Here is a 27915-nt window from a genome sequence, read left to right as displayed (position 1 = left end):
AAATGCTCAAGTGTTAAAATCTTTTCCTTAGAATTCTGTAAAATACCATAGGAAGTTCTAGACAAGATCTACAAATAAAATTTGTTCTGTCCAAAAAAAAAAAAAAAAAGAAAGAAAAGAAAAGAAAATCATTCTAACCAAAATGACTAAGATTCCAGAAGTAACTAAAACTTGTGAAGCTGTTATGGCTACCTATTATATGAAGATTTAACTTGTTACAAAACAAATTCATTCCTTTCTCATTTCTCTGTTGAAAAGACCAAGCTTAAGAAAGTCTTAACATCTACTTATCTTTTGCCTCAGGAGAGGGCCATCCACACTCAGTGAATGAGATTCCTTCACACCATGGGGGATTTTATGGGTAGCATACACATATTTTGTTTGTTTTGACAGCCAACAGAATATGTGTTATATATGTATTTCCCAAAAATAATGCTTACTGCTTGCTTGAGGAAAGTGTTTTTTTACTCCATATAGGGAGCTTGTGCTGCCGTGAACATTTACAAGTTGGGTATGTTTTCAGTGGTGTCGTGTTTAAAGAAACAGTCTTTCACTGTAACAAAAAAAGGGCTCACTTTGAAGTCAACTGTGGATGCCCGAGTATCCTTCAGTTATCCTGCAGGAGTTTTCAGCTCTCCAGTGCTTGTACAACTAAAGGTAAAAAGTAAAAAGGGAAATTAATTATATCCTGTCTAGTGGGCCAAGCATGGTCCTAAAGATGCAGAGGATGCAGGTTTCTCCTGTAGCCATAAAGCTCAACTTCTCTTGTACTTGGGCTCATCTATGATGAGTTGAATGACACGGTCAACATTTTTACCACATCTGACAGCACATCTCTGCTTCTCTTTGCAAGGCTTTTCAAAATAGTTTTATGTATTACTAGTTAATATTTGTTGGCAAATATTTGATGAATACCTATAAAACAACTACTGACAAATTTGGGGGCACTTCTATAAATCCAGATTTCCAAATGAATCAATAGAGAAAGATAAGAAGCTACTGGCTGACCATGATGGTTTCACCCACTGAAACAGTTTACCTGAGCTAATAGGAGCTGACCAACTCCAGCTGGACTGGAAAGGAACAAGCATAGGACCAAACTAGTCCCTCCGAATGTGGTTGACAGTTGCATGGCTGGGGCAGACTGAGGGACCACTGGCAGTGGCACCAGGATTTATTCCTACTGCATGTACTGCCTTTTTGGGATCCTGTTCTCTTTGGAAGTGTACCTTGCTCAGCCTAGATGTAGTAGGGAGGGCCTTGGACCTTCCACAAAGCAATGTGCCTTACCTTCTCTGAGGATTAGATGGGGTGGGGTGAGAGGGATGTGGAGGGAATGAGAGGAGGGGAGGGAATGGGAACTTGGATTGGTATTTTTTTTAAAAAATCTAATAAATTCAAAAAAAGAAATTAAAAAAGAAGGTACTAGTCTGTTTAAATGGTTATTACCTAGATTTTTGGGTTCTATCTACTAAAAAAAATCAGATTTTTTTGAAACAATGATTTAATGTACACAAACACTATATTCATAATATGTAATACTATAACACTATACATCCCAGAAGATTTTATTCTCCAATGATATTCCTTCTCATTCCAGCTTTGTTTTCCCCATTCTCTCTTTTCTATTTCTCCCAGTTCCTATCACAAAAAATAAGGAGAAAGATTGGGAAGAAAGCCTGATTGCAATATTTTCTTTGAAAATAGTTTCTGCAAACTTTGAGCTATGGTAGCTTTTCTTCAACTTTTGTTGTTCACATGATCTAAGAATAGTGATAATTAAAAAATGACATGAAATGTCATTTTTATTTTCTTGATCATGATGTTTATAGTTAAGTGTGTTTCTAAAACACATACATACACAAACATATATATGCATAATTAAACCCATGTATTTTGTGTTTGTGAGTGTGTATACATGTGTGTGAGTGTATGTATGAGTCCATGCATGAGTTTGTGTGTGTATGTGTGTGTGTGTGCGTGTGCATGCATGTGTGAATAGGAAGCAACATTTTAAGAGATTTTACTCAATTGTGTGCTTTTACATAAAGAGTTTCATTTCTAGGCAAGAATGTACAGAGAAACACATGACAATGTATTCCCTTAAATTTACAGAAAATTGTTGTAGGACCATACTAATACTTGCATCTTCTGAATGTATATCTGTGTTTGAGGGTATATCCACGGGCATCTTTTTCCTTCCTTTTTGTTTAGATTCAGCCAGTCGATTCTTCTCTGGTGTCGTATTTAAAAGCACATCAAGATTCTTCCTATTCAGTACAGTCCACAAGTCCTCTTATTCACGTCCAGCATCCATCCACTCATCCTTTTCAGAAACCAGTCACAGTGTTCCTGCCGTGTTCCCCTCTCCCTGAAAAAAAGAATCTTGAATCCGAACAAGATCACAGGAGACCAGAGAGTGCCGCAATGCACAGAAGCGTGCCAACACCTTCATACTTCAACAGGTGAGGCAGAGACCTCCTATTGCTAACGATTCTTACGGGAGACAAAGAACCTTCCATGATTAACTATAATCAGATGGCTTATATTTACATATCTGAGGAAAATAGTGTGAAGAATGTTCTCATCGTTGACCCACAATAGGAAAGAGTTTCAGTTTTCATGGACTCAAAACTGTGTCATGTGAGAATATTATGCTTTTTTTCATTTAATTTTTTTTTTTAGTTTTAAAACAATCTTATTTTACATACCAATCCCAGTTCACTCTCCCTCCAGTCCTCTCACTCCCCCTACCTTCTACCCACCCCCATCCACTCTAGAGAGGGTGAGGCTTCCCTTGGGGAATCAACAAAATCTGTCACATCACTTGAGGCAGGACCAAGCCCCTCGCCCTGACTCTAGGCTAAACAAGATATCCCTCCATAGGGAATGGGCTCCAAAGAGCCAGTTCATGCACTAGGGATAAATCCTAATTCCACTCGTAGTGGCCCCACAAACTGCCCGAGCCACACAGCTGACATCCACATTCAGTGGCGCCTTGTTCAATCTCATGCAGGTTGTGAAAAACTGGTGCTTTTTAATAATATAGATACAAGATTAAACCTTTTAAGAATTTATGATATGGTTAATTATGAGAATGCAACATAGCACTTATAATTTTTTCATTCAATGATCAAATAAGATAAATTTGATCTTTTAAAAATAAATTAAAATTTCTGGGTGGTGGTGATGCATGCTTTTAATCCCAGGGTTTATGTCAGATGAAAGAGTATCTCTGTGAATTCAAAGCCAGCCTGGTATACAGAGCAAGTTCCAGGACAGCCAGAGCTAAACAGAGAAATCCTGTCTCAAAATTAATTTATTTATTTATTAATTAAATTTGAATTTATATCTATTTACAAGTGTATTCCTTTTCCCAAGTTATATAATCAAACAACATATTTATGAATAAAGTCATATATATATATATTTGACTTTATTCAAATATTATATATATTAACTCACCAGTCAACATAAACAAAAATGAAAGTCTAACAAATAGAATATATTGTAGGACCTTAAACCTGATCTTAATTTATATTTTTTTAATTTAGCATTAATTTTCTTTGATAACAGAGAAAGCAAAAGTGGATACTCCCATTAAACACGAAAGGACATGTCTTGAAAAACAGGAGTAATAGCTACTACTACCCAAGAGTCCTTCTGCAGCATATTTGTTTTGTATATTGTTGCCTGCATTATCGCATAAATGTGAGACGTAGGGGTAGTGACATGAAGAACCATTGCAAGTCTGCTAACTAGTGAATGATGCAGTCATGAACTGAGCCCACATGCTTCCTTTCCATCGACTTGCCATCATTTGTTTGGGTTAAGATTTATATTCTTGTTCCTATTATGTTTGCAGCTTCAGAAGCTTGGGCAACACTATGTTGGTTTGTGACGAGAAGAGAAAATAAACATTCTTTACTGTAAGACAAATGATAGAGAATGTAGAAATAGACATCAATTTTGTTACTCAACTTCAGCAGCTGAAGGTATATAGGTAGGTAGATAGATAGATAGATAGATAGATAGATAGATAGATAGATAGATATGGCAATGTGACATATAATTTTTCCCATTCCAGTTCAAAACACCCCATGGTTAAAAATATTCTGACCTGTAAAATATACTCTTCAGATGATATTTGAATTATCATTTATAATATCTTCTTCTAAATTCTCTGTTTGTCACCTATTAAAATTTCCTAGATTCTTAATAGTTCCTTGCTGCTTACACCTTAGTCTTGAGAATTCCTATCTGGGGCCATTTCTTTTGTAAACTGTCAGTCATGGCTCTATATCTTTATTTGGGAACTTGAATGCCTGGATGTGTACCATAGTATTTCTGCTGGCATGAAATGGAGCCAATTTCCTCACATGGCATTTATTTCTGTCTCTGTTGAGATCCAACTCCTACTTCAAATGGACTATTTTCAAAAGTTTCAATATGCTAAGCCTTCAAGTTCATCTTCCCAGTGTGCCTGTGATCCCACGGATGGAGAACTTATATTCTGCTTATTCAAATATTGCTTACTGCTGCTGCCTCCTCTGTCTTGGTTATTGGAAGGGTGTTTGTCCATATGGAAATCCCTTCATTCCACTCTGATTGTTTCTTCTGCTCTAACTCTGACCTTACACATATTTTTATTGTAGAAAATTTGGGGAATTTTTTTAGAGTTCCTTGTCTTATGAAAGCCAAAATATTATATTTAAAAATCATATTTATTATCATCTAACCAGTTTGCTTTATTGAGGAAAGATCCTCAGATTACCCATTCCAATTTGTTACTTATCATTCTGTGTTATATGTATTAAATATAAAATCATTTAGAGAATCAACTTCAGAAAGAAATGGTAATGTTTACATAGAAACATAACACATGCTGTTTTACCTTAGGTGCTAGTATTGTCTGAGCCATACAGGAAAGTCCCATATATCATAATAATGACACAATCTTCATGAATCATTGGCTTGGTCAGCTATGGAGTAAATAAAATTTTTTCCATTGGTTCAACCTGAAGCTATTGTTTTGTAAAGTCTTCAAATATGTCATATACTATTGCATTCAAGAGTAGTAAGTTCCTAGGAGTTGCAAAGCCTGTTTGGAAAAATCAAGGAGAAACCCCCCATTTGAACACTCTTTAGTAGTATGTCTTTCCACTCACAGAAATAAAATATTGAAGTGACTATAAACAGAATGTTTTATAAAGGGACACTCTTCTGAATGTCTTTATGTAGTATTTAAGGAATTAAGGAAAATTGACAAACATGTAGTAATAGGTGACTGCTGGGCTTGAGACAATGTACCCTGGGCTGCGCATCTATCATCCAACTCCTTGGCAGATTGTCCAAGCAAAATCAATCTAGTGTCTAGGGATTACCTTTCTGTCCACATCAACTCAATAGGAGATTTCCATGTTAGTGTCACTGCGGTAAGGAAACTTTTAACCCTAAGTAAGCTGAGGTTTTCCTCTGAATGCATGGCCATTGGTATGAGAAGAGCTTTGGACTCACGAAACAGCAACAACAATTTCTTGGTTTGTTCACATTTTAACATAAAACGTAAATTTTCTGTTGCTTCAAAAGCTACGCTCACTGGTAATATAGAAAAAGAAAGTTAAGATGAAGAGAAAAATAGGAAAAGATGATTTTTCTTCTATATAGAATTTTTCTACTTTCTCTATTTGCTCCACTAATAAACATGCATTCATATTAATTGCTTCATTTTATAGTTTGGTAAAGTGTATTTCTTTCTTTCTTTACCCAAAAGAATCTTAACAAATATTACCTCATTTGTATACTCCTTGGCATGCGGTATTCATTGCCTTGGGGATGGGTAGATAAATAGTCAGGTTAGAAACAAGAGACTTCTGAATAAAAATTGGAATCACCACCATGCTTTTTCCATGAAGTACAGCATTGTGGAAATATTTCTTCTTTGTTAAATTAGATATTGGGAAGCCTACTGGGAAGAAAAAACACACAAAGAATGGGATTTGAATGGGTAGATCATGCTGAAAATTAAGACAGGTTGGCAATGTGCATAATTTCACTTTTGAAAAAAATAAATGTTTATGTTAATGCTTAGCATTCAGTGTCTTTGGGAGCACAGTCTCAGGGAATGGTACATGACTTATATGTGAACTTAACCTTGAAGAGTGTTTTTTATATTTTTGAAAAATAATGCTTGGAGTAGAGGAATGAGCTGCTGGTTGTTCTAATGTTGACAGATCATGAGGAATCCTCAGCTATCACGAACAGACATGTAGTAGATTAGATTATGGAGTCCTTGATAAGTGTAAATGAAACTAAGAACATTGCCAATTAAGCAAGACCCCAAAAGTTTATGACTTGATCATTTAAACAGAATAGTTGAATCAGGAAAAGGAAAAAAAAATAAAGCTTAACTCTCATTATCAATCATTGAATTGAAATCCATAGGGATTATACTGGTAAACAAATATTAAACTCAGAGTGCACATTTTGACCCAGAAAATCATCACCAATTTTCAAACTAAATACAAAACTATGTAGAAAATAGACCACCAGAATTTCCTCAGTATGTCATACACCCTAGCCAATATGACTTGCACACATTCCTGGTCCATTTACTTTCTGTGTTAGTGTTCCTATTACTGTGATGAACATTGTGACCAAAAACAACCCAGGGAGAAAAGAGTTTATCTGGCTTATACTTCCACATCATAGTGCATCATTACTGAAGAAAAACTGGGCAGTAACTGAAATAGAGCCCATCAAGGAGTGCTGCTTTCTTCCTCTCCATAACTTGTGCAGCATGTTCTTGTATACAACCCAGGACCAATTTCCCAAGGGTGGCATCACCCACAGTGGTCTATTGCATGTCAAACATGAATCAAGAAAACTCCGTGCAGACTTGCCTACAGACAATCTGATGGAAACATCTTTGCATTTGAGGTTTCTCTTCCTGGGTAACTCTATCTTGTGTCAAGTTAACAAAAGTAATAGTCATGAAACACTTCTTTTTAAAACAGTTCCATCATAACATGCATAATTTAAAATGAGAATTGTTTTCAATTTTTGAGTAAAGAAGTTCTTTGTAAAAATCAGGACTTTAATAATTAAATTAGCTTTCTGAGAAAAAGTAGATTCTAAAATGTTAATGACATTCACATTTAAAGGCTCATACATTATGTAAACCACAAAGTCAAATGTGATATGAGAATTTGATGATGTAATTGCATGCAGTACATGTTTTCTTAGACATTAGTAACATATTTATTTTAGTCAGTGTCTTCAAAGAGCCTGATTCTGTTTGGGGAAGAGATGAACATTTTTAAATAAACCATTTTTAGAAAATGGCATATATTTTATTTATTTTATTTTTTTCCTAAGTGCAGCTGTAAGAGTGTGTATACAACTAGACACGCGTGTGGAGATCCTAAGCTGATGTTGGGTATCTTCCTCGATTACTCTTCACTTTGTTGACTAACAGGGTACCAACATGGTTGACTGAATGTGGAACAGACTGAATCAACTAGCCTGTCCAATCACTTTGCTTCAAGGATTCTTTATGTCCACCTCCTGATCAGTGGGATTATAAAAAAAGCGGTCATATCTACCTACCTGTCATTGTCATAGGTCCTGGGGGACAGAATTCCCATGCTCATTTTCCATGTTGTGCTAACTGAACTATCTCTTCAGTCCTTGTTCGTATATTTTGGAGAATGCCTTAACATCAGAATGTTGTCATTTTTTGATCTCAACCAAGTACCTGTCATTGCTAGGCAACATTATTATTCAAAGTTCACTTATAGTGCATAAGTGGTTAAGGGCATAGTCTAGTTAGAGAGCTGTTAATCCTGGGAGATATTGGATATACCATGTGGTTATTTGACTTAAAGATACTTTGTGTCTATTTCTGCACATTCTGATTGATAATTCAGGGCTGTTTTTTTCTTGTGTTTTTGAGACAGACTCTTGTTATATAGCTCTTCTAGTATCTGCTGTGCAGCTCTACTGGCCTCATATTCTCCTCTCTCCTACCTCAGCCTCCCCAGTACTAAGAGTACAGGAATATGCTATTAGCCTTGGCTATTAAGGACTCTTTTTAAATCACAGAAAAACAAAGTCTTTAATCAAAAAGTACTGTACCTTTATTTATGTTTTGTGTGCTGGTAATAAAACATAGTATCTCGTTTGTGTTCTTTCTTCAGACAGTTATATTTCCTGACATATTTTTACCTCATACAGATGATACCTACTACATCTTCATAACTCAAGTTAGAGAAAGATAGGAATTTCCTTCATTTATATGTATGGCTGCCTATCCCAAATATGTCAGAAACTCATCACTGGATCCAGAAGGAACATACAGTACAGGCCAGCCTATGTTATGAAGAGATAACGAAACTCTCAACAATCCTTTGTATCTCGTCATACTTATACAACAAATCTTTCTATCTCATTGCATGGCTATGAAAGGCTGCTTCTCGCTTATAATGCATGTACTTAAACATAGAATAAACAGTATTTTGCTGCCATCCTAGCTGTAGAACAGCAATGTATTTAATAGAATTGTTTTCTTTTTTGGGGGGGAAGAGTTCGAGACAGGGTTTCTCTGTAGCTTTGGTGCTGGTCCTGGAACTAGCTCTTTTTTTTTTTTTTTGATTTTTCGAGACAGGGTTTCTCTGTAGCTTTTGGTTCCTGTCCTGGAACTAGCTCTTGTAGACCAGGCTGGCCTCGAACTCACAGAGATCCGCCTGCCTCTGCCTCCCGAGTGCTGGGATTAAAGGCGTGCGCCACCGCCGCCCGGCTCTGGAACTAGCTCTTGTAGACCAGGCTGGCCTCGAACTCTCAGAGATCCGCCTGCCTCTGCCTCCTGAGTGCTGGGATTAAAGGCGTGCGCCACCACCACCCAGCTGGAATTGATTTCTAGAATGATTCAATGTGAGTATATCCTTCTATGTGAATTAATTTTCAGCTTCAGGGATTAAAAAAAAAACTACTATATCTGTGATTATATTCTAATGTCCGATAGCCAATTTTCCTAATTTTTATACTATTCTGTCTAAGTCCTGAAAAACCAATAGAGGATTTTCAAGATAATTTAGGTTCAGACCAATTCTTTGTTTCTGAATCATGGGACATATTGGTCTGTGAAACTGAGGTAAGTTTTATAATTCTACTTATACACACACACACCACCACCACCATCACCACCACCACCACCACCACCACCACCACCACCACCACCACCACCACATCACACCAACGCACAGAGACAGAGACAGAAAGAAATCTTGATTTTAGTAGCTAGCTAGATTGCTTCTGTCTCCCAGCATGTTGCAGGATATTTTCCTCAATAATTATCTAGTATCAATGGATTTCATCTTTGACTGTGAAGAACAGATGCTACCTAAATGAATGGAAGAAAACAATTCATTGAAAGACCTCTTATTTAATCTCTGAAGACTCCATGTCTCTTTCACATTGATTGTTTTCCTTATTCCCCTAACATCTAGAGGTTCTTCTTAATATTGACATATTTAATTAATTTCCTTAGTCCAGAGCATTGAAACCAAAGCAAAAGGATAAGCCACAGTCTCTGCATTCCTACATAGCCAAATGCCAAAGAAAGGAAATCATGTTACCTGACTCTTAGAAACTGGTCTGTTGAATGATCTCTAGTTGGCAAACAGTATCATGCAGTACTTAAAGCTGTCAGTCTTTGGGAAGGACATATTCGATAAACATGAAAAGCATTTAAGATTGTGTATTGGCTAGCTGTAAAAAGTGGTATGGGGATATTAATACCACTTAACACTTTCAATGACTGCTTCATAAGTATCAATTCCTGCATATGTAATCCTGTCATAAAGACAGTATTCTTTTAATGTGATAACCAAATGACCATACATGATAACAAATGACAGTCTCATTATAAGAGACTTCTGTCCCAGCCAGGAGAAGAAATAGTGTTGGAGTCTATGGTTTTGTTTTGTTTTGTTTTTGGTTTTTTCAAGACAGGGTTTCTCTGTAGCTTTGGTGCCTGTCCCGGAACTAGCTCTTTGTAGACCAGGCTGGCCTCGAACTTTCAGAGATCCACCTGCCTCTGCCTCCCGAGTGCTGGGATTAAAGGCGTGCGCCACCACCGCCCAGCTGGAGTCTATGGTTTTACCCAGCATGTTATAAATCATTCTTGTGTATCTCTAAAGCATCCACACTTCATCTCTGGGTTTTTTACGTTTCTAAGAGTCCCCTTTTAATCCTCTTTCTACCATTAGTACAATGTATTTCATTCTAAAAATCTATTCTTCATACAAGCAATTTACCTTGCAAATATCCTTGAATATTATATTTGCTCCTAACTCACTCATTCTGCCTTCTTTGTACCACCCTGATGGTCCATGCTGTAAAGAGATAATACTATGATAATATATGGATACTTCAGTAAGCAACAGCTATAACCATCCCATCTTTCTATTCTTGAAGTCAGAAGTAATTAGTAATACATAGCATACTCATGATGGGTTATTACTGGCTTAGTCGCTTCAGGAAAAGTAGATGTTTTAAGTGTGATTTGTGCTATGTAAACTTTTACCCATTTTTGTTATCATTTTGTAGGACCAAGAGTGCCTCCCTCAGAAAACCTGGTAACAATGCCTGTGAAAGCTTGAAACTACTAGGATTCAGAAGCAGAGACAGTGGTTGGTTTGGGATTGATGATGTTGTGGTGAGAACTGTCCAGAATGGCTTGGTATCTTTTGAATTATGTGAACACTTAGAGAGGTAAGACCATAGGAAACATTCAGAGGCGATGACACTCTATTCCAGCCTGTAATTAATGGGTAGGAATGGAATCCAAGGATTATATTTTTATTACTCAGATAGAAATACAAGCTGTCTTTTGGAGTGCACTTAAAAAGGAAACCACAATTGACACGGATCTACGGTGATTTTGCTCCTGATAGTTTAACTAGAACTTTTGAAACGACTTGCAGCATAGGTTTATTTTTATAGGTTTCTCTTAACACCAAAATAGTTTCAAAACAGCACCTTCATTTCTTAAATTCCACAGGATAGTAATTAACTGTTCGTATTATGCTCATCTCATAACTATGTAGATATAACCTGAATTTGTTATTTCAGTTCATTTAGCTTTCTCATTTCCATGTTTTCTAGACGGCCCATTAAAGGAGCGTTTTAGACGGTTTTAAGGTACATGAGGAGTAAACACTCATGAGGAAAGGCAATCACATACATGCCTAAAGATAGGTTTTCTTTCGTAATGACGACCTTACCTCTATGATTATCTCAGGCCAAATTCTGAAGAAACACAGTGTGAGATGAGAGGGCAAGTGACTGGTTGAGGAAGGCCTCTCTGGAAGATCATATGAGGGAATGAAAGAAGAGGAAACCATGGAGGATGATGGGAAAGCTGGTTTGGGTTGGATTTCCTCCAGCCTGGTGCTTCAGGGGAGCTCTGGAATACCACAGTGGTTTGCTTTGAAAGTTACACCTGACAGTCCTTGTCTGTGAGAGAAGGCTGCTCTGGAAGAGGGCTTCTGTTCTCTGGAGAACAAACAATGGTTAACTTGTCCCATTCTGGGATCCAAGACTATATCAGCTTCCCAAGAGTGCTGTAACAAAATGTCACAAATCTATTATCTTACAGTTCTAGAGGCTCAGTGTCTCCAAATCAGAATCTTTATAGGGTTAGCTCCCTTTGAGAACTTCAAGAGAAGAATCTACTGGAAGCCTGTCCTTGGCTTACAAATGGCCCTCTTCCTCCTCACACAGTGTTTTCTGCATGCTTCTGTTATGTTAAAAACTCCTCCTTGAAGCACAGTAATAATACTGAGTTGGGGTCATCCTAATGACTTTACCTTAATTTATATACTTCTGTAGTAACATAAAATGTTGCTATTTGAGGATAAGATGTAGGGTGGGACAAAAATTAATCTCAAAACATGACCCATCACAAAAATTCTCACACCACAGGATTGAAGATTAGTATTTCATCCCCACCTACATGTGTTACAGAAATAGATTTTTTTGACCATAGTTTGCTTCCGTGTTTTGAAGCATTACTTTGATACTCTGCAACAGAGTGTAAGTGCCTTACCCTGTTTAATTATTGAATAATGAAAATTTCAAACCTTGCCAACTGCACATTCTTATACAGAATACAGCATACTCACACAAACCTGAGTGGCCTAGTCTGTAATAAATCTAAGCGTGTATGGTTGCAGCTGATTTAAACGTAAAATAGCTTGTTTATCAAACGACTTTCAGCATAGTAAAAATAATAGGATAAAAGATGTTTTTAAAAGTGTACCTATATAGTGCAATGGAGCTGGCAGGACAGAGCATGGTTCTGGGAATATCAGTGAACACTGAATCTTAACCCAGGAAGCCAGTCTACACTGTGCATGATTTAAAAACACTGTGACATTGGTGAGACTAGATGTATTATAATTTTCTTCAATCATAAACAATATTGCTTACTATTATTTGATTATTTCATATATTTCAAATGTTAGAATTTTGGATTGTTTATACTATCAATTAGCTTAAAACAGAAAGATACTGTTTGGCTATATAAAACTGTTTTCCTTACATTGTTTTCTTTTATTGTTTTAAGAGTTTAGGGATCTATGAAGTCCAGAAGATTGTGTGTGATTTTTTGAGGCTGAGAGTACTGGTGGTTTTGAGCATCCTGACATCAGTGCTAGGAATCTAACTTGTGTCCTATACTAGCACAGAATGTGATCTTAACCACTGAGAAATCTCTATATGCCTTCATCTACCCTCTTCATTCTCTGCACATTTTCATTTTAAATTGGTATTCATTCATTTACTTTGTATTGTTTGATACAGGATCTTGCTAGCTTGCCCTGTACACTCTGGAACTTTCTATTTACACATTCATAGAAATTCTCCTGCCTCTACCTCCTTACTGCTGGAATTACTGATATAAACCAATCCATATAGATTTATTTAATTAAATTTTGTTGTTAAAGTTTAAGACACAAATTGACATTATTCTAGGACTACATAGCATCAGAGTCACCCAAATACTGCCGTTTACCTTTTTACTTTGTCCACTAAAAGGTCTTCCGGGGCAACAACATAGCTGGAACTGTCATCTCTTATGATAGCAGTGCCTTTTTCTGAGCCCCTTGTGGATGGCAAACCTTATGTAGATAGGAGTACAATATAAACTAATAAGACAATATATTAAATTCAAAATGAAGTGATATAGTTGCTTATTGTTATCATCCAGTATCAGGTACTGCACATAACTATATTGCTGAAATGTCATACACTTGGCAGGGCAATAGTTTTTTCATACCACCATCACCATAGAGATATGGGTAACAGCTTGTGCTGTGGTGTTAAGACTGCAACATACTAAGCAATAAAGTTTCTCAGCTCCCTTATATTTATATTTATAAATGCAGTAGTCATTGATTGAGACGATGTGGGTTGCATGACTCTATAATGAAAACAAGGGACCACTTTTAGAACTCAGCTGATACAGGATTATTACTTTAAGGCTATGTTTTAGAAGGGGTAGGTAATTTTGACTTGTAATCTCATCAGCCTGAGGAAGGACGGTTGTGAGTTCATGGCTAGCTGGGCTACAGTGCAGGAACAAACCACTCAACAGTAGTCAAGAGCATGGTTTTGAATTTAGCTTGAGACCTAGGGAGAGGTCTCAGTCAGTAGAGTAACTGCCATGCAAGCAATAGGACCTCATTTCAGTCCCCCGGCATTCAAACACCTTAGCATGACAGCTCACATCTGCAACTCCAGGATTGAGGAGAGTGGAGACAGGCAGATCTTTGGAACTCATTGGCCAGCAAGGCTAGGGGACCTGATGAACTCTCTTAGGTTCACCAAGACACTCTATGAGATATTATATCTCAAATAATAAGGTGGAAATGGATGGAGAGATAACTAATATCTAACATTGATCTCTGACCTCCACATGAATGCACATCCATGTGCCCACACAGATGTACACACCCACACAAACAACGTGCACGAAACACAGACAGACAAAAACAACAAAGAACTTAGCTGATCTGAACTAGTTTCTTGACTGTCTGGGATTTCACTAAAGTCCCCCGTTAATATAGGTATTAGATCATCAGAATTCTTGCTTTAAGTTAAGAAAAGTAACTTTTTTCTTGGGTCTGTGGTATTTCAATGCTTCTTATTCCCCTTGAGTCTTGCCTCTTTCCCTTCGCACAGGTTTATTGTGCTCCACCTGTCTTCCTCAGCGGATAATAGCCACTTGGTTTCTTTTGTGAAGTCTTTAGAGGAAGCCTCCCTCAGCACCACGGCCTGCATTGTTCTGTCCCACCAGAAGGACAATCCACATAGAGTGGTTATTTTAGTGGTACCTTCTAAGGAGTTAAATCTGGCACTGAAGAGCTTGCGCTCGGAAGGGTTTGGAGGACTTCCAGAATCATCTAGACATTTCCAAGTAAGAGAAGGAGAACAACTTCTTTTAAGGTTTACTGGAAACATATTTGGCTCAAGTAAGTATGAGGAAATTGTCTTGTATATTCTAAAGACTACAAAGCACAAACCTTAGCTGCAATACCCTAGACTTGTATTACTAAGAAAGACTTCCTTTTGGAGAGTTTGGGAAACATTTAGAGACTAAGCTATCTAGGCTCTAATCATTTTCTTCACAGGGGCACATGTGTTTTTACAGACAGATTGTAAGTGACATTCTTTTAGAAACAGTCATCTTTGTGATTGCCCCCATGAATTTCGGCTAGCCTCACCTCTTCCCTCTGACAGCTTCTCTTCTAAATGCTCCCTGCTTCCACTCGGTAATGTGAATGTTTACACACAGTAATAATAATCTGTTGAGAAGCATGTCATGTGACAGATGACCTCTCACTTATGATGATTTGACACAGAAAAGTTGGCTTTATGATAAGTGATAGTAATAGACATCCAAGTAGAAATAACACATTCTGGGTTTTGATCTTTCTCCAGTTTAGTGGTTTCAGGAATGATATAGTCTGTGACGTCACAGCTCTTAGTAGGGCACCCAGTCTCAAGGAGAAAGAACTAATATTCTGTCATATATTGGGCTGCTAAGCCATGGCGTTAAGTATTTGAAGTATATTAAATGCAGTTTTGACATGATATTTTCAATTTGTTACGTTTATAAGAAAGCGACAGCATCACAAGTCCAGGAGCATCTCTCTGTTACTCTTCTGAACTGTATGGGCTTCCATTGCAGCTACAGTTGTCTACATAGTCTTTAATGTATCCTTCAAGAATCCAGCATGGGTCAGTAGACCCATAAATAAAACATAAAAATACGTTTTATGTTGCTTACTTTAAATTATATTCTCAGAAGTGTGTTCTGCTTTTGGAAAGTGGTCTGAGGTACAAAAGATGCTTAGGAATATTGAATGAGGGTGAGACACTCCTCAGTCTTTCTCATTCCCACATTTACCCAGTGTTAATTTTATTTCTGTTATAAACCTCATTCAAATTAGAAATTATTGATTCCCAGGTTTAGGGTTTGTTCATATTCTCAGGAGATACTCTTCACTGAAATGGAAGTTCAGGGGACTTCCTCGTCTGAGGTCCTCTAAGCCTCACAACACGATCTTTCATTGACTGTAGAGAATGTACAAGCTATGACAGTGCTGAGGAAAAAGAATGAGGTGGTGGCCATGGGAAGTACTGGAGAGGAGGGAGAAGTGAGTGCTTAGCGAGGTGAAGAAGATACAAGGCAGTGAAATGGGAAATGAAAGAAGAAAAGAGAGGAAAAGAGAAGAGAAGCAAAGCAATAGCTAAAGGCACAGAATGAAAGGTCTTCAGAGGATTTGCCATCTGGGCATTTGTTTTCATCAGCTACTCAATTTCCAATTTTGTGGAGATTTCTGAATCAGGAAGCTTGTTACATCCTTGACTTAATGTAATCGTTGTATATTTATAAATCAATATACATAACATTGAATCCATGGTGCCTACTAGCTCTCATTCAGAAAAGGGCCCCCAAACCCTATATTGTAGTTGTATGTAGCTCACAAAGAAAATGCAGTTTGAAGCCAGCCCTAGCCCTCACAAGGATAAGTGAGACTCATTATTACCCAACATCTCCAAGTCTAAACTGTCTCTTCCCTTCTTACATACAGCAGCGCTGTCATTGGAGGAGGGGAGAGAGGCAGGATGTGAATGACACCTTCCTACTTAACTTCTAAAGCAGAAACCACAGTGCAAACTCAAGGAAACTCTCTAAAGAGAGATAGTCAGAGCTCAGAAATACTCCACCCTAACTAATGGTACAAAGGATTTTTCTGTAATACCTAAGAGGCAGCTAAACAGCACTGAGATGCTGTCTTCCCAGGCAGGGAACTTGTCTTCACTGACACGGGTCCCATGCTAAATTAAGACATCGAAAGACTGGCAGCGTGTATGCCAGCTTGTCTATGAGGGATGAATATGATCTAATTGTCATTCAAAGAAATGGAGGCAGGCAAGATATCCATATTCTTTCTATTGTCCATTTCCAGGAGATTCTTGTTTATTTTGGGATCCTCATTAGAAATTTCTGGATCTAGGACTCTCCACAAAGAGCTGATCCCTATCTTCATCAGAATCCAGGAAGCTGAAAGAGATAACTGCAGGTGTCCTCTGCGTTTATCTCCTCCCTGATGCCTTCTCTCCTACCCTAATGACTCCCATTTCATCTTCTCGGTGGTCATGTTCGAGGAAGTCTTCCTTATTCTTTCTCATCACATCATTCCTGCTTATTTTATTTTCATACATGTTCACCTTTTCTTTTGTGTCCCCTGCCACAGATGCCACTTTCTATTTACTCACTTAATGTGAGTTTCTCTATAAAGACCCCCATTGGAAGGAGGCAGTGTGGTTGGGGGCACCATGCAACCCCCAGCACCTAGGATCAGAAGGCATGAGGAGCGGTACCAGGAGATGAACAATGACCATCCCTAGGACCATTGCAAAGATTGTATCAGTTGTGATGAGTGTTCCACAGAGGGGCGACATGACAAGCTAGACCACAGCTCTGTTAAGAATTAGCTCCACTGTACACGTTGAAGAAACCAGTTAATGAGTCATTTCTGTAATTGAGCCATTTTTGTAAGACCATGGCAGACCTTCAAGTAGAAGTTGTGGGTAGTGGGTAAGAATAAAAAAAAAAAAACACCCAGAGACACTGCTTCAGGATACTTAGTTTCCTGGTATAACTAGCACTTTCGCTTCCTCATCTGACTTTTCTAGGGAAAGCACTTCTTCACGTGTGTGTATTGCCTATGACATAAAAAAGACATGTAACCCTCGCTTCTGAGAATAATTATGTATTGCTATAAGAAAACTCCAGTTACTCGCAAAAGATAAATAATTTTTTAACATGGCGAGTATTTCTGCAATAGTGATTGTCTCAATTGTCTACTAAGGACTATGTGTGTTATATGGTGAGAAGGGAAAACACTCTCCAAAGGTCAACCAGTCAAAACTGTCCTTTGTGAGTTTAAAATGTCACTTTCATTTTTACTTCTTTATATGTGTTAGAGGAAGATGAAAAATACTATTATTCCTTTTATGTTTTTTAACCTTTTGTTCCTTTTTATTAGAGACTGATGGCCCTCAGAATATTGTGTTCTTTCTTAATGACACAAGCCCAAATTTTTAAAAATTACATAACAAGTTGTTCATAAGGCCAAACATTTGTTACTGATAAATCATCAATAGTTGTATCACTATTTAATTTACAGATGTGACTTTTAGAGTTCCTTTATAGATACTACTAGTTTCTATAAGGTGTTGACTGGCAATGATAGGGTTTCAGAGTCTAGATCTGAATTTAACCAATTTAGGGTTATCTACATTGTATGTATCCTACATATTAATCATCACTTATAAGTGATTGTAAATCTCACAGGGAAAGAAGAGATAAAACAGCAGCAGCAACAACAAAGAAATTTACTAAGTCATAGTTTACTAGGACTGGAGTAGTGTTGTTTCTTTTGATAATTCTTGGGGTGGAAAACACAGAACTAACCTGGCGTTACTCAAGGGATCTGAAAACTTTAATTTACAATTTAGGTCACATTTTAATCACCCCAAACAATTTATCATAAAAAATGCTAATGTGAACCCTTCTTAAGAAACACAGCCCTCCACCCTTAAGTTTTTAAACAGTGTGTGTGTGTGTGTGTGTGTGTGTGTGTGTGTAGATCATAGGACTTTTGTAGTGGCCTGTTCTCTCCTTCCATCACATGGGATCTGTGGATTGAAGTCAGGAAATCACTCATTGTGGCAAACACAACTTTACATCTAGGAAGTCAAAGAGTTGAATTTTTAATGGTCTTTAATTTAATTTTAATTTACATTTAAGTTGCCACATGTCCCAGGAGTATGCAGTCCTAAAATATTCAATGTGAGGTCATGGCAGTGCACAGTGTGATAGGAACAGCACAGAGGAGGGGAAAGATAATTCTTGGAAAGTGAGGAAAACTTTCTAAATACTGGAAAATGTGAGTATTTCTCCAAAAGTTTCTTGATGGAAAATCGTGGACAGGCAAAAGAAAAGCAAAAATGATTCCATGTAGGAGCTTCGAGAGAATATGTGGTCCAATCACAGGTGAGAAATCTTCCTAATGATCTACAATAACCCCGCTGTTGTTCTTGTTATATGTCCACAAGAGATGGCATAGGTAAGCACTGTGACTAGATTTGATAAAGGAAAAGTCACTTGGAATTTCAAAAACAAAAGCAAGAGGATTATCTTATTGGTGACAAATGCATCTCTTTGTAGGCAATGGGAAGGATTATGGGAAAGACTACAAACTCATTTTCCACCTGCAACGAAAACCGAGGCTAGAACTCCACATCAAAGAGGTGGATGAATTTGGGAACTATAGCTGCCCTCATTATAAAGGTGCCATTGTGGTTTATAAGTTACCCAGAGAGAAGATTGTCCCTAGCTTGGATCAATCCCTTCATGAAAATCTTTACCAGTTGCCAGTTTGCAAATTACCATTGAAATTGCCCAAGGTAAGTTCCTGATCTTCCTATGTAACAATTTTTATTGCATCTTTCTGATTCCCTATTACAATCAGTTCTGCCAGCAAACGGCTACAGAAGGTTAAAACACATAATAATAAATTTGATAAAGGAATAGGCAGGGCCAATTCTAGAGTGACAGAATATGTATCAGGTTTCTGCTATTGCTGATGTTAGTTTTCCTCACTAGAGCAATGGAAGTCGATTGGTTTTTCACAACAGGTTGTTAATGACCATGGAAACAATGTCATTCATCTTCTGTAACTACATCTAAAAAACTGAGACATCATTTGTGAAAGCGCTGAGTGCATTTCAGAGCGTACTTGAAGGACAGACCATTCTGAATATTGGACTAACAGCAAAATAACTTCACTAAGACTAAATAACTCCAGCACGTTTACAAAGTTTTATTAGCTAATAATCTGCCTCCTGCCAAAAAGTCGGGTTAAATTACCTCTTAGAAAAGTCAAACACATAAAAATACATAAACATTTTATTGTTGTGTAAGTAATTTCTTTCTATAAATAAGTATAACTATATTCTTAATGGAAGTAATGCTGAAAAATCATATGTTATTACTGTCTTGCAAAGACATTTGTTACTTTTAAAGAAAGCTAGATTATTTTATTCTATTCTTACCGTTTGTGTTTTGAGTCGAAGAACATGTTTTTCATATACAGATTTTGTACATTTTTAGGAGTCATATAGCTCAGACTATACGTAAACTTACTACATAGCTGAGGATGACCTTGAACCCCAAATCCCCTTGCTTAGATCTTAAGTGCTTGGATTACAGGTGTACAATCAGTCTTTGTACTGATCTTAATTAATGAATATTAATTGTACTTCTGAAAGAGACATGCTCTTCTACATGTTATCATTAATACAGAGCTATAGATAGAAAATGTAGTCAGAAGCTGTGTTGTCGGGAATGGTAACTACTGCCCACGTGGCTATCTTCAAACATGGAGCAATATATGGTTAATCTCAAATGGGACATCCTCTGTCAGATAGATCCAATAAAGAGATTTGAATGAATCATAACCTGTTTATAATGATGAAATGGCATATTTATAATATTTTGGTTTGATCAGGTTAAATAATATATTCTATAAATCAATTTTATTTTTCCTTAAGTAAGTGCTAAATTGAAATATATATCTCAAAACCTTTTTCTGTGGCCCAACACTTTCCTAGATAAATAGAACCTAATAGAGTATTTAAAACATGTATATAAAAGTACATTAGAATAATAAAACTAATTAGATATTGGTAGAAATAATGCCTTAATAGTTGTTCAGAAGTTGAAAAGAGCATCTCAGGAAGCTGAAAACAGTAGACCTTTTGTGATGATTGCATCACTTTTTTCTAACCTGTTTTATTCTTGGGACTTTAACCACTAGACACAAGGGGAAAACTGGCCTACAGCAAAGAAATGGAATGCTTTTGATTGGGACAATAGAAATATCTTAGCAGAAATTCACATTTCAATTAAAGCCATTACCATAATTTCTAAAATACAAAAATGCTTTTAAGTGCTTTTACATGCACTGTCCTTAAATCCTTACCGATCTTTCGGTGCCATTGTTCTTGTGTTACTGGAAGTGGAGACAGAGCAGGTTCAGTCACGTTGTCTGGGGTCCTAGAGCCAAGTGCAGAGGAAGGATTCCAACTCAAGAAATCTGATCCTCAGGTGTTCAGCAATCCCTTTGCTGCTGCTTCTTAGCAGACATAACGTCTATTCTTAGACCAGAAAGCAGAATAGAGTTGCAGGTATCTAGAGTTTTCCCTAAAAGTTTTAGGCCAAGTTTTTTTAAAAAAGGAAAGAGTATAGGCCAACTATTAGAAAAAGTTAGCATATAGCATGTCATGGACACCAGCCAAACCTAAGCAAAACTAAAGCAGCCTCCGTGAAGAGGAGCTTAATGTTCAGAAGAGTATAGTCATCTAAATGAACACCCAGCCCAATTTTATATATATATATATCATATATTAAATATATTATATAATATATAGTGTGTTGTATGTCCCTATGTGTCATATATATATATATATATATATATATATATATATATATATATGCCACAGTGGAGGTCTGAGGATAATTTGGGGAAGCTGGTTCTCTCCTCTCTCCACTCAACAGTCTCTTTAGCTCTTATTTTGAGTCTAATGTGCAAAACAATTTATGTACTATATGGGATGTACTAAGTTATAGAGCATGTGCTTAGCATATGTGAGGTTCTGGCTTCAATCACCATCAGCAGTAACTGAGAAATATACATACTTTATGATGTAGAATTTTTGATATATACATGATCAAGTTGCGATAATTAGTATAGCCATCACCTCAAACATTGTTTCAAAATACCTAGGAAGGAAGAATTTGAATAATCTCCTATGTTTGGCTCTTTAACGTTCAAGTCCCTGCACACATGCTATTTGCTGTCCTTATCCTCCATCTACTAGGTATCTTTGAACTTGCAAAGTTTATTTGCTGTATTTAGACCTAGCCTGTCCTGCCCAGTTCCTGTCCTAACTGGTGAGAAGACAACCTGACTCGGATCAGGCATGAAATATGTGTGATTACATGGGAGAGGGGCTTTGTGTACAGCCCTCAGTAGCTTCCCTGGGAATCCCGGCTGCGGACTGGATGGGACACTTGGACTTTCTCAGGTTAAGATCTTAGAGCTTAGTTGTGCAAGCCCTTGCCTGTCACCCCGAGGAGATGATGTGTGTGAACACATAAAGGTAGGGAGTTGAGAATGCCCATGAGGACTGCTCTCCAGGATGTTTAAGTGAGCATGCTTCTTCCAGAGAGCGGGGTCGTTCTGCAGCTATGGCACGATCAGAGGGAGACTAAACTGAGCACAGTAGGACCTTCTCGTACAAAGTGCCAGGACTTTTGTTCCACTGTGGCAAGCTGTGGGAAGAGACAACTTATATACAGAAAAAGGAATTTCAATACAAACATGACATAAATTGAACATTCAGTTAGCCATATTTCCTCTATGGCCTGTATGATTCTCGAAATCTTTAGGTGGATTAACCAAGGTAGTCAGTTTAGGAGTTTATGGAGATTTTCCATGTGAGAGTTTGTAAGTGATCACCGTAAATGTGTCACAAGCTCTTCTCCTGCTCTGACTCTGACACACACTTCTCACCCAGTAGCCTGCTCCTGTTGACTTCCTTCTGAACCTCTGCCTCAGTGTGACCTTTCCCAGGGAGCTGTCCTGACTTCACCAGCTAGTCTAAGCTCGGTGTTCCTCATATGTGCAGGAACGGATTCTGTACTTTATCTCTTTCTGGTTACTGCATTTCATGACAATGCCTTGCTTATTCTTTCTCAACGAACACTTTTCCACGTTACTGTTTTTATTGCCTTCATTGAGAATCTTTTAGACATTCTCTCGAGCCATTATGAACCCCTAAGAAATTCTATTACAGATACTTGCTTATGTATGTACAAATGTGCGCTTTAAATGGGAGACACATAAATACTTTTTTTTTAAATTCTAACTTTTTGATAGACATAAATTATTTATTGTTTTTATTTTCATACTCGCCTTGATCTCGTGATTCCCCTTCCTTTTCCTCCAATTACCGTCTTCTTTCCATTTAGTCCCCTAGTGGCTACACCAGTAGAGAAAATGATACATGCTCCTCTAGCAGATGTGAGCAGTCGTTCACTCTTCAGGCAGGAACTAGGCCTCATGAGGATCTCCTGTATCCATGGTAGAAATCATGAGAGCCCAGTCTCATGCTGGTGTCCATAGCTACTACTCAGTCTAGCAAGAACAATGTCAGATCTGGATGACAGCAATACATGGCCCACTTATACATCCTCTGTCCATTAACTTCTTTTTGACCTCTCTTCTGCAATGTTCTCCATGCCTTCGGGTGAGTGCATTCGTGCGTGGATGTGTGTGTGTGTGTGTGTGTGTGTGTGTGTGTGTGTGTGTGTATTATGTTGTTCAAGACTGAGCACCCATTTGTCACTGATTCTCATCATTTTGAACAAATATGAGTCTCTGAATTAATTGCCACCCTCCTCAAAAATCCATATATCTGTCCCATGCTGAAAGTAGAACTAGTTATGGATAAAAATATAAATATCTACTAGGAAGCAAAAAAGGAACACTGGGAGGGAAGCACTAAGTCAGGGAATTACCAAATATAAAATAAATAATAAATAGCAAAGTATTGCTGCATCGGCATGAAAACACTTAAGTAGGATTGGGGAAATGGTGGGGTTTGGAGGGCTACCAAAAGGTAAAGGTCCATGTAAAAGCATGTAAAAGCCTATGGCCTTGCCTTACACAATTAAAAAACAAGTTTTTAAAAAGTTTGGAATGGATGTACTTTTCCTTTATGGATGACTAATTCTGTTCTATGAAGCCATAGACTTTTAAGCAAAACTTTTATTAGATGTGGGATACCTCCCTAGGAGTTGTTGACCAGAAAAGTCTCAGAGGCTCCAGAACAGCCTGTCGTCATTGCTCTTGGTTCCCTACCAGAATATGCTGATAAAACTGTATCTTGAATATACTACATGCTCTGGTTATAAAACACAGAAATCAAAATGGAACTAAGCGGGACTCCCCTACTCCACCCCTCCCTCTGCTTACTAGCCACAGTGCTAGTATGTACTATTCAAGTTTCTGGGAAAGAAAACTCACTCAGCTATGGATTATGTTTGCTGCAATATTGACCTGCCAGGCAAGATACCTCCTGATTCAATAGTGCCACCACCCCTACTATTTTAGAGACAACCAACTGCTCTAAAATAGGATGTGAAGGCCACTCTATATGTAGGAATACAGACCTGGTTCTATAATGTTGATCCAAAGCACATGGCTAGAAAAGACATCCTCCAACCTGGGAACACACTGGTATTTTTCTAAATAAGCATGTTGTGAAACTACTTTCTGAATATTTCAGAATGTCCCTCCCTCTCTCCCTTCCTCCTTTCCTTCTTATCTCCTCATCTTTCCTTCTCTCTTCCCTCCACCCTGTCTTCTTTGGGTCACATTTAGAAGACATCTCTCCTGGAGGGCTTTGTTTCTCCACCTGGGAAGACATGACTGACAACACAAACTTTTAGGTTTTTCTACACAACTCTCCTGTGCATCTGACAGCACAATTTCAGAGTGGCTTTATAAGAGAATAGATCAATGAGGTCATTCCTACTAGTGTTACAATTCAGCAAGCTTGGAACTTACCATCTTGAAACTACATCATCATGTTAAAGATAGAGTGTCTTAAATATCTGCTGCTTTTCATATACTAATTGACTATCAATATGCCATCTGTACTTTACTTTCCTCCCAGATGGGTTTGTACAGGGCTTTCCAGACTCACATTCTTGGCCATAGCTTTACAAAAAGCCTCTGCAAATGAGTTCCTTGGGGCTGAGAAAGAATCTGTGGCTGAGGAAGCTTTTCTCCCCTTTTATCACTAATGTGTACCTCAAGGGGAACTGAAACTGTGACCTTTGTTTCGTGTGAACAGACTACTTCCACAAAGTTTAGAGTAAGAAAAATATTTCCAGCTCAGATAAGGAGCATAAAAATGCATTACTTTTCAGTGAATAGAAGTATTCACAGAAGGCAAACAGTAAATACTTCTAACAGAATAAATGCTGTGGCTTACTTTCCATTAATACAAGAAACTATAATATTAAGCACCACTTAGAACAGTTTGAAAACCATATCCCCTTAAATGATTCTAATTTAAAGCATACTAACATGTAAACTCCATCAGAAACAAGTCCACCCTAGTACGTGAGATGGTCTGGAGAGCTAAGTGATTGTTTCAGGGAAAATAAAATCTGAATGTCCTTTTTACCTGTAAGGTCAAGACTTCAAGAATATTTGAAAAATAAGCATCTCAAAGACACACTGTGTCATCAGGAGGTCACTATGTGTTATGTGTGTATACAGTCACACATATTTGCACACAAGTAAACACAAGGTATAATATTAATGCACCGTGAGGCTTCGCAAACAATGATGATTATTTGTAATTTTTGTGTGTTTACTTCCTGCCTGTGAGAATACCTTATATCCTTCAACTTTCCTACTTTGCTCATTCATATATTAATTCCTTAAAAAAAACATGTTTTGTATGCCAAGGGCCACATATACAATAGTGATCTGGTATGGATCATATATTATTTACTTCCCTTGTCACTGCAACCGAATACCTTGTGAAAAGCAAGATATGAAGATTTGTTCTGGTTCACAGTTAGAGATGGAAAAGCCCATCGTGACACAGAGGCTTGGTGTCAAGCGTGGTTGGTAGGTGGAGCACTGGGGTGTTCATGCATTGGTGTGTTTCGGGAGTCATACAGAAACAAATGCAGGTTTTGACTTCCTTTCTCCATTTTACCTTCCAATTCAATGTGAGACCCCTATTGCATGGGATTTTGAAGCCCACATTCGGAGTGAGTCTTCCCTTCTCCTTCTAACTTCAATGTACCCACTCTCCCAGACACTAGAGGTGTGTCTCCCAGGTAACTCCAAATTCCCCTAAGATGACAATGAAGAAAAATGATAACAGTCTAAACCTTCCTTTGCTTCTCTGCGGTCCATCTTTTGTTTTTAGGAAGCGGTATTTTTAAAGTATCATTCAGATCACATGACTGCTGCAAACCCTGCAATGACTCTTGTTTCCCTTAGAGCAAGGGCTCCACTCATGTGATGGAAATATGTTCCATGATTTCCAGTGGGTGCTAGAAATTATTGGGACCTAAGGGAATGGACTTCTTTATGTATATATTGCTATGATAAAGTTGTACTTTATAAATTACACAGAGTAAGATATTAGCAAGCATGACTATCAATTAAATGGAACAATTGATAATTTAGTATAATAAAAGTTCCTTAAGATTTATGATTTTTTATTTTTGAGAATTTCCATTTAATTCTATTAACCTTAATTGACCATGTTACCAGAGAGGCTGGAAGATACTGAGATCAGAAACTACAAACCACTTATAAGAGACAGCTACTGCAAAAGTCTCTATGTGACCTAGGTGCCCACTGATTCCAGATCCTTGTATCCCATCCCCTTCACTTGTTCAGCTCCAGTCCCACAGTTATTCTGTTCCTGCTGCTAGAACACACCACAGTCTTATTTAAATCTCTGTGTTAGTGATTACTCTGACCTAAATGGTCCTCCTAATATCTGTCTATATGCCAATAGCTCAATTTTCATTGCTTGGTCAAATTTCACATTCTCTAAATCCTCCTCTGAATCTGTTTAATAGGTAATACATTTCTGTTCTCTTAATCCAATACTCTAGCCCCTCCCTAGCCTACTTTAACTTTGTTCCCTCTAAAGCACTGGAGCCTCATGTGTTAGGTATGTTGCAAGAACACGGACAAACAAGCAGTAAAAATGTAAATAAGCTCTGTGACTGCCGGAAGCTTTGTTCTGTCCCATCATTGTCTAGTAACACGGATGTAGAACAATGCTTGGCCTAGATTACATGTTAAACAAATGCTGGTTACTTGAGTGTATTAATAAATATAGCTTATATTACAGATAATAAAAGTGAGAGAAGAATATGAGAAAAGTCAAGGAAGAAAACAAATTAGCATCAGAGGATAAACAAAATTAGTGGCATGTTTGTTAAATTAGGACAGTCACAGAAGGCCAACAGTGAGTTAACGTCTGGGCTGAAGAGGAACTCACGATGAGAAGCCTCTTTATCTACGTTCCTCAGAGAGTATTAGATGAGGTAAAGAAAACAGTAGATTCCTAGTCTCTACAATGCCTTTAAGAAACATCATCATGGATAATATGCAGTGGTAGCTACAAAGTCTACCAGAAAAAAACAAAGGGTCTTAGTGGTACCTGGTAATCAAGATGCTTTTCTAAAAATGACCATGTCAGCAATATGTGTAAAATATGTGGCCACAAAGGACCATAGTTTGCCTATAAGTCATTTCCTCAGTTGTGCCTTAAACACGCTTTTTCAGAGATGCTCAAGAACTTTCTATTGATATTATATGCATTTGTGCGCTGGAAGAAAGAAAGTACCTTTAAAAAATAGATGAAGAGTTTTGGGGTGGAAGGAAGTGGTTAGAATGTTTGGTGCTAGAGCGTGTGCTTCTGAAATTTCCCAGATGGCTGACTATATGACATTTGGTTGCTTTCGTCAGCTTGGGCTGTGACTACATTGTCTTTCCCCCACCTGTTCAGTGGTTTTGCTTTGAATAGGGAAGGCTTCAGTCTCGTGGATGAAGGGTACCTGAGACTGGAGTTCCCAGTAATACCTCAATGACAGGCTTATGTAAGCAACACAGACCGAGTTCTGCTGAGATTGAACTTCCTTAAAAACAAAAAAACAAACAGTCAAAAAACCCCTGTGAACTCATGACATTTCATCTCACCACTTCTAGTTAAAAAAAAAAAAAAAAAGGGTACTGTCAGCATTTACGCTTCCGCCACATTAAATAGCACACCATGTTGAAGGCCGGAAGGGTGCGGATGTGCTGCAAGCCTTGGTTTGCCAGAAGCATCACTTTCTCTTGATTTTGGATGTTCATTGCATTCTTCCTGCCCTATAAGGATGATTTTTAAAACGTATTTTTCTTATCAGCCTGAACCACTAAGATACTCCATAAATACCATAAGATTCATCTATACCACTAACAGACATATATACAAAGGACAATTCATCCTACTACAGAGACACTTGCTTAAACATGTTCATTGCCATTCTATTCATAATAATCAGAAGTTTGAAATAGCCTAGTTGTCATCAACATATAAATGGATAAAGAAAATATACATTTTCACAGAGGCTATTAATCAGACGTAAACAACAATACAATGAAAACCCAAAACAACAATAAG

At 37.6% G+C, this 27915-nt stretch overlaps 1 protein-coding gene across 1 annotated transcript in view; it reads left to right on the top strand.

The window, feature by feature from the left end:
- Dthd1 (death domain containing 1) overlaps positions 1-27915 on the top strand; it is a 62380-nt gene that overhangs the window by 8690 nt on the left and 25775 nt on the right. The window contains exons 4-8 of the mRNA XM_041671066.1: positions 478-657; positions 2215-2465; positions 10609-10773; positions 14245-14534; positions 18806-19044. Coding sequence (XP_041527000.1) covers positions 478-657; positions 2215-2465; positions 10609-10773; positions 14245-14534; positions 18806-19044 — 1125 coding nt within the window. The remainder of the gene's footprint in view (positions 1-477; positions 658-2214; positions 2466-10608; positions 10774-14244; positions 14535-18805; positions 19045-27915) is intronic.

The sequence above is a fragment of the Microtus oregoni genome, unplaced genomic scaffold (genome assembly GCF_018167655.1).
Source record: "Microtus oregoni isolate MIOR12 unplaced genomic scaffold, Mior012 000021F_ref0000039, whole genome shotgun sequence".
NCBI classification, from domain to species: domain Eukaryota; kingdom Metazoa; phylum Chordata; class Mammalia; order Rodentia; family Cricetidae; genus Microtus; species Microtus oregoni.
This window is presented reverse-complemented; position numbering and strand designations above follow the sequence as displayed.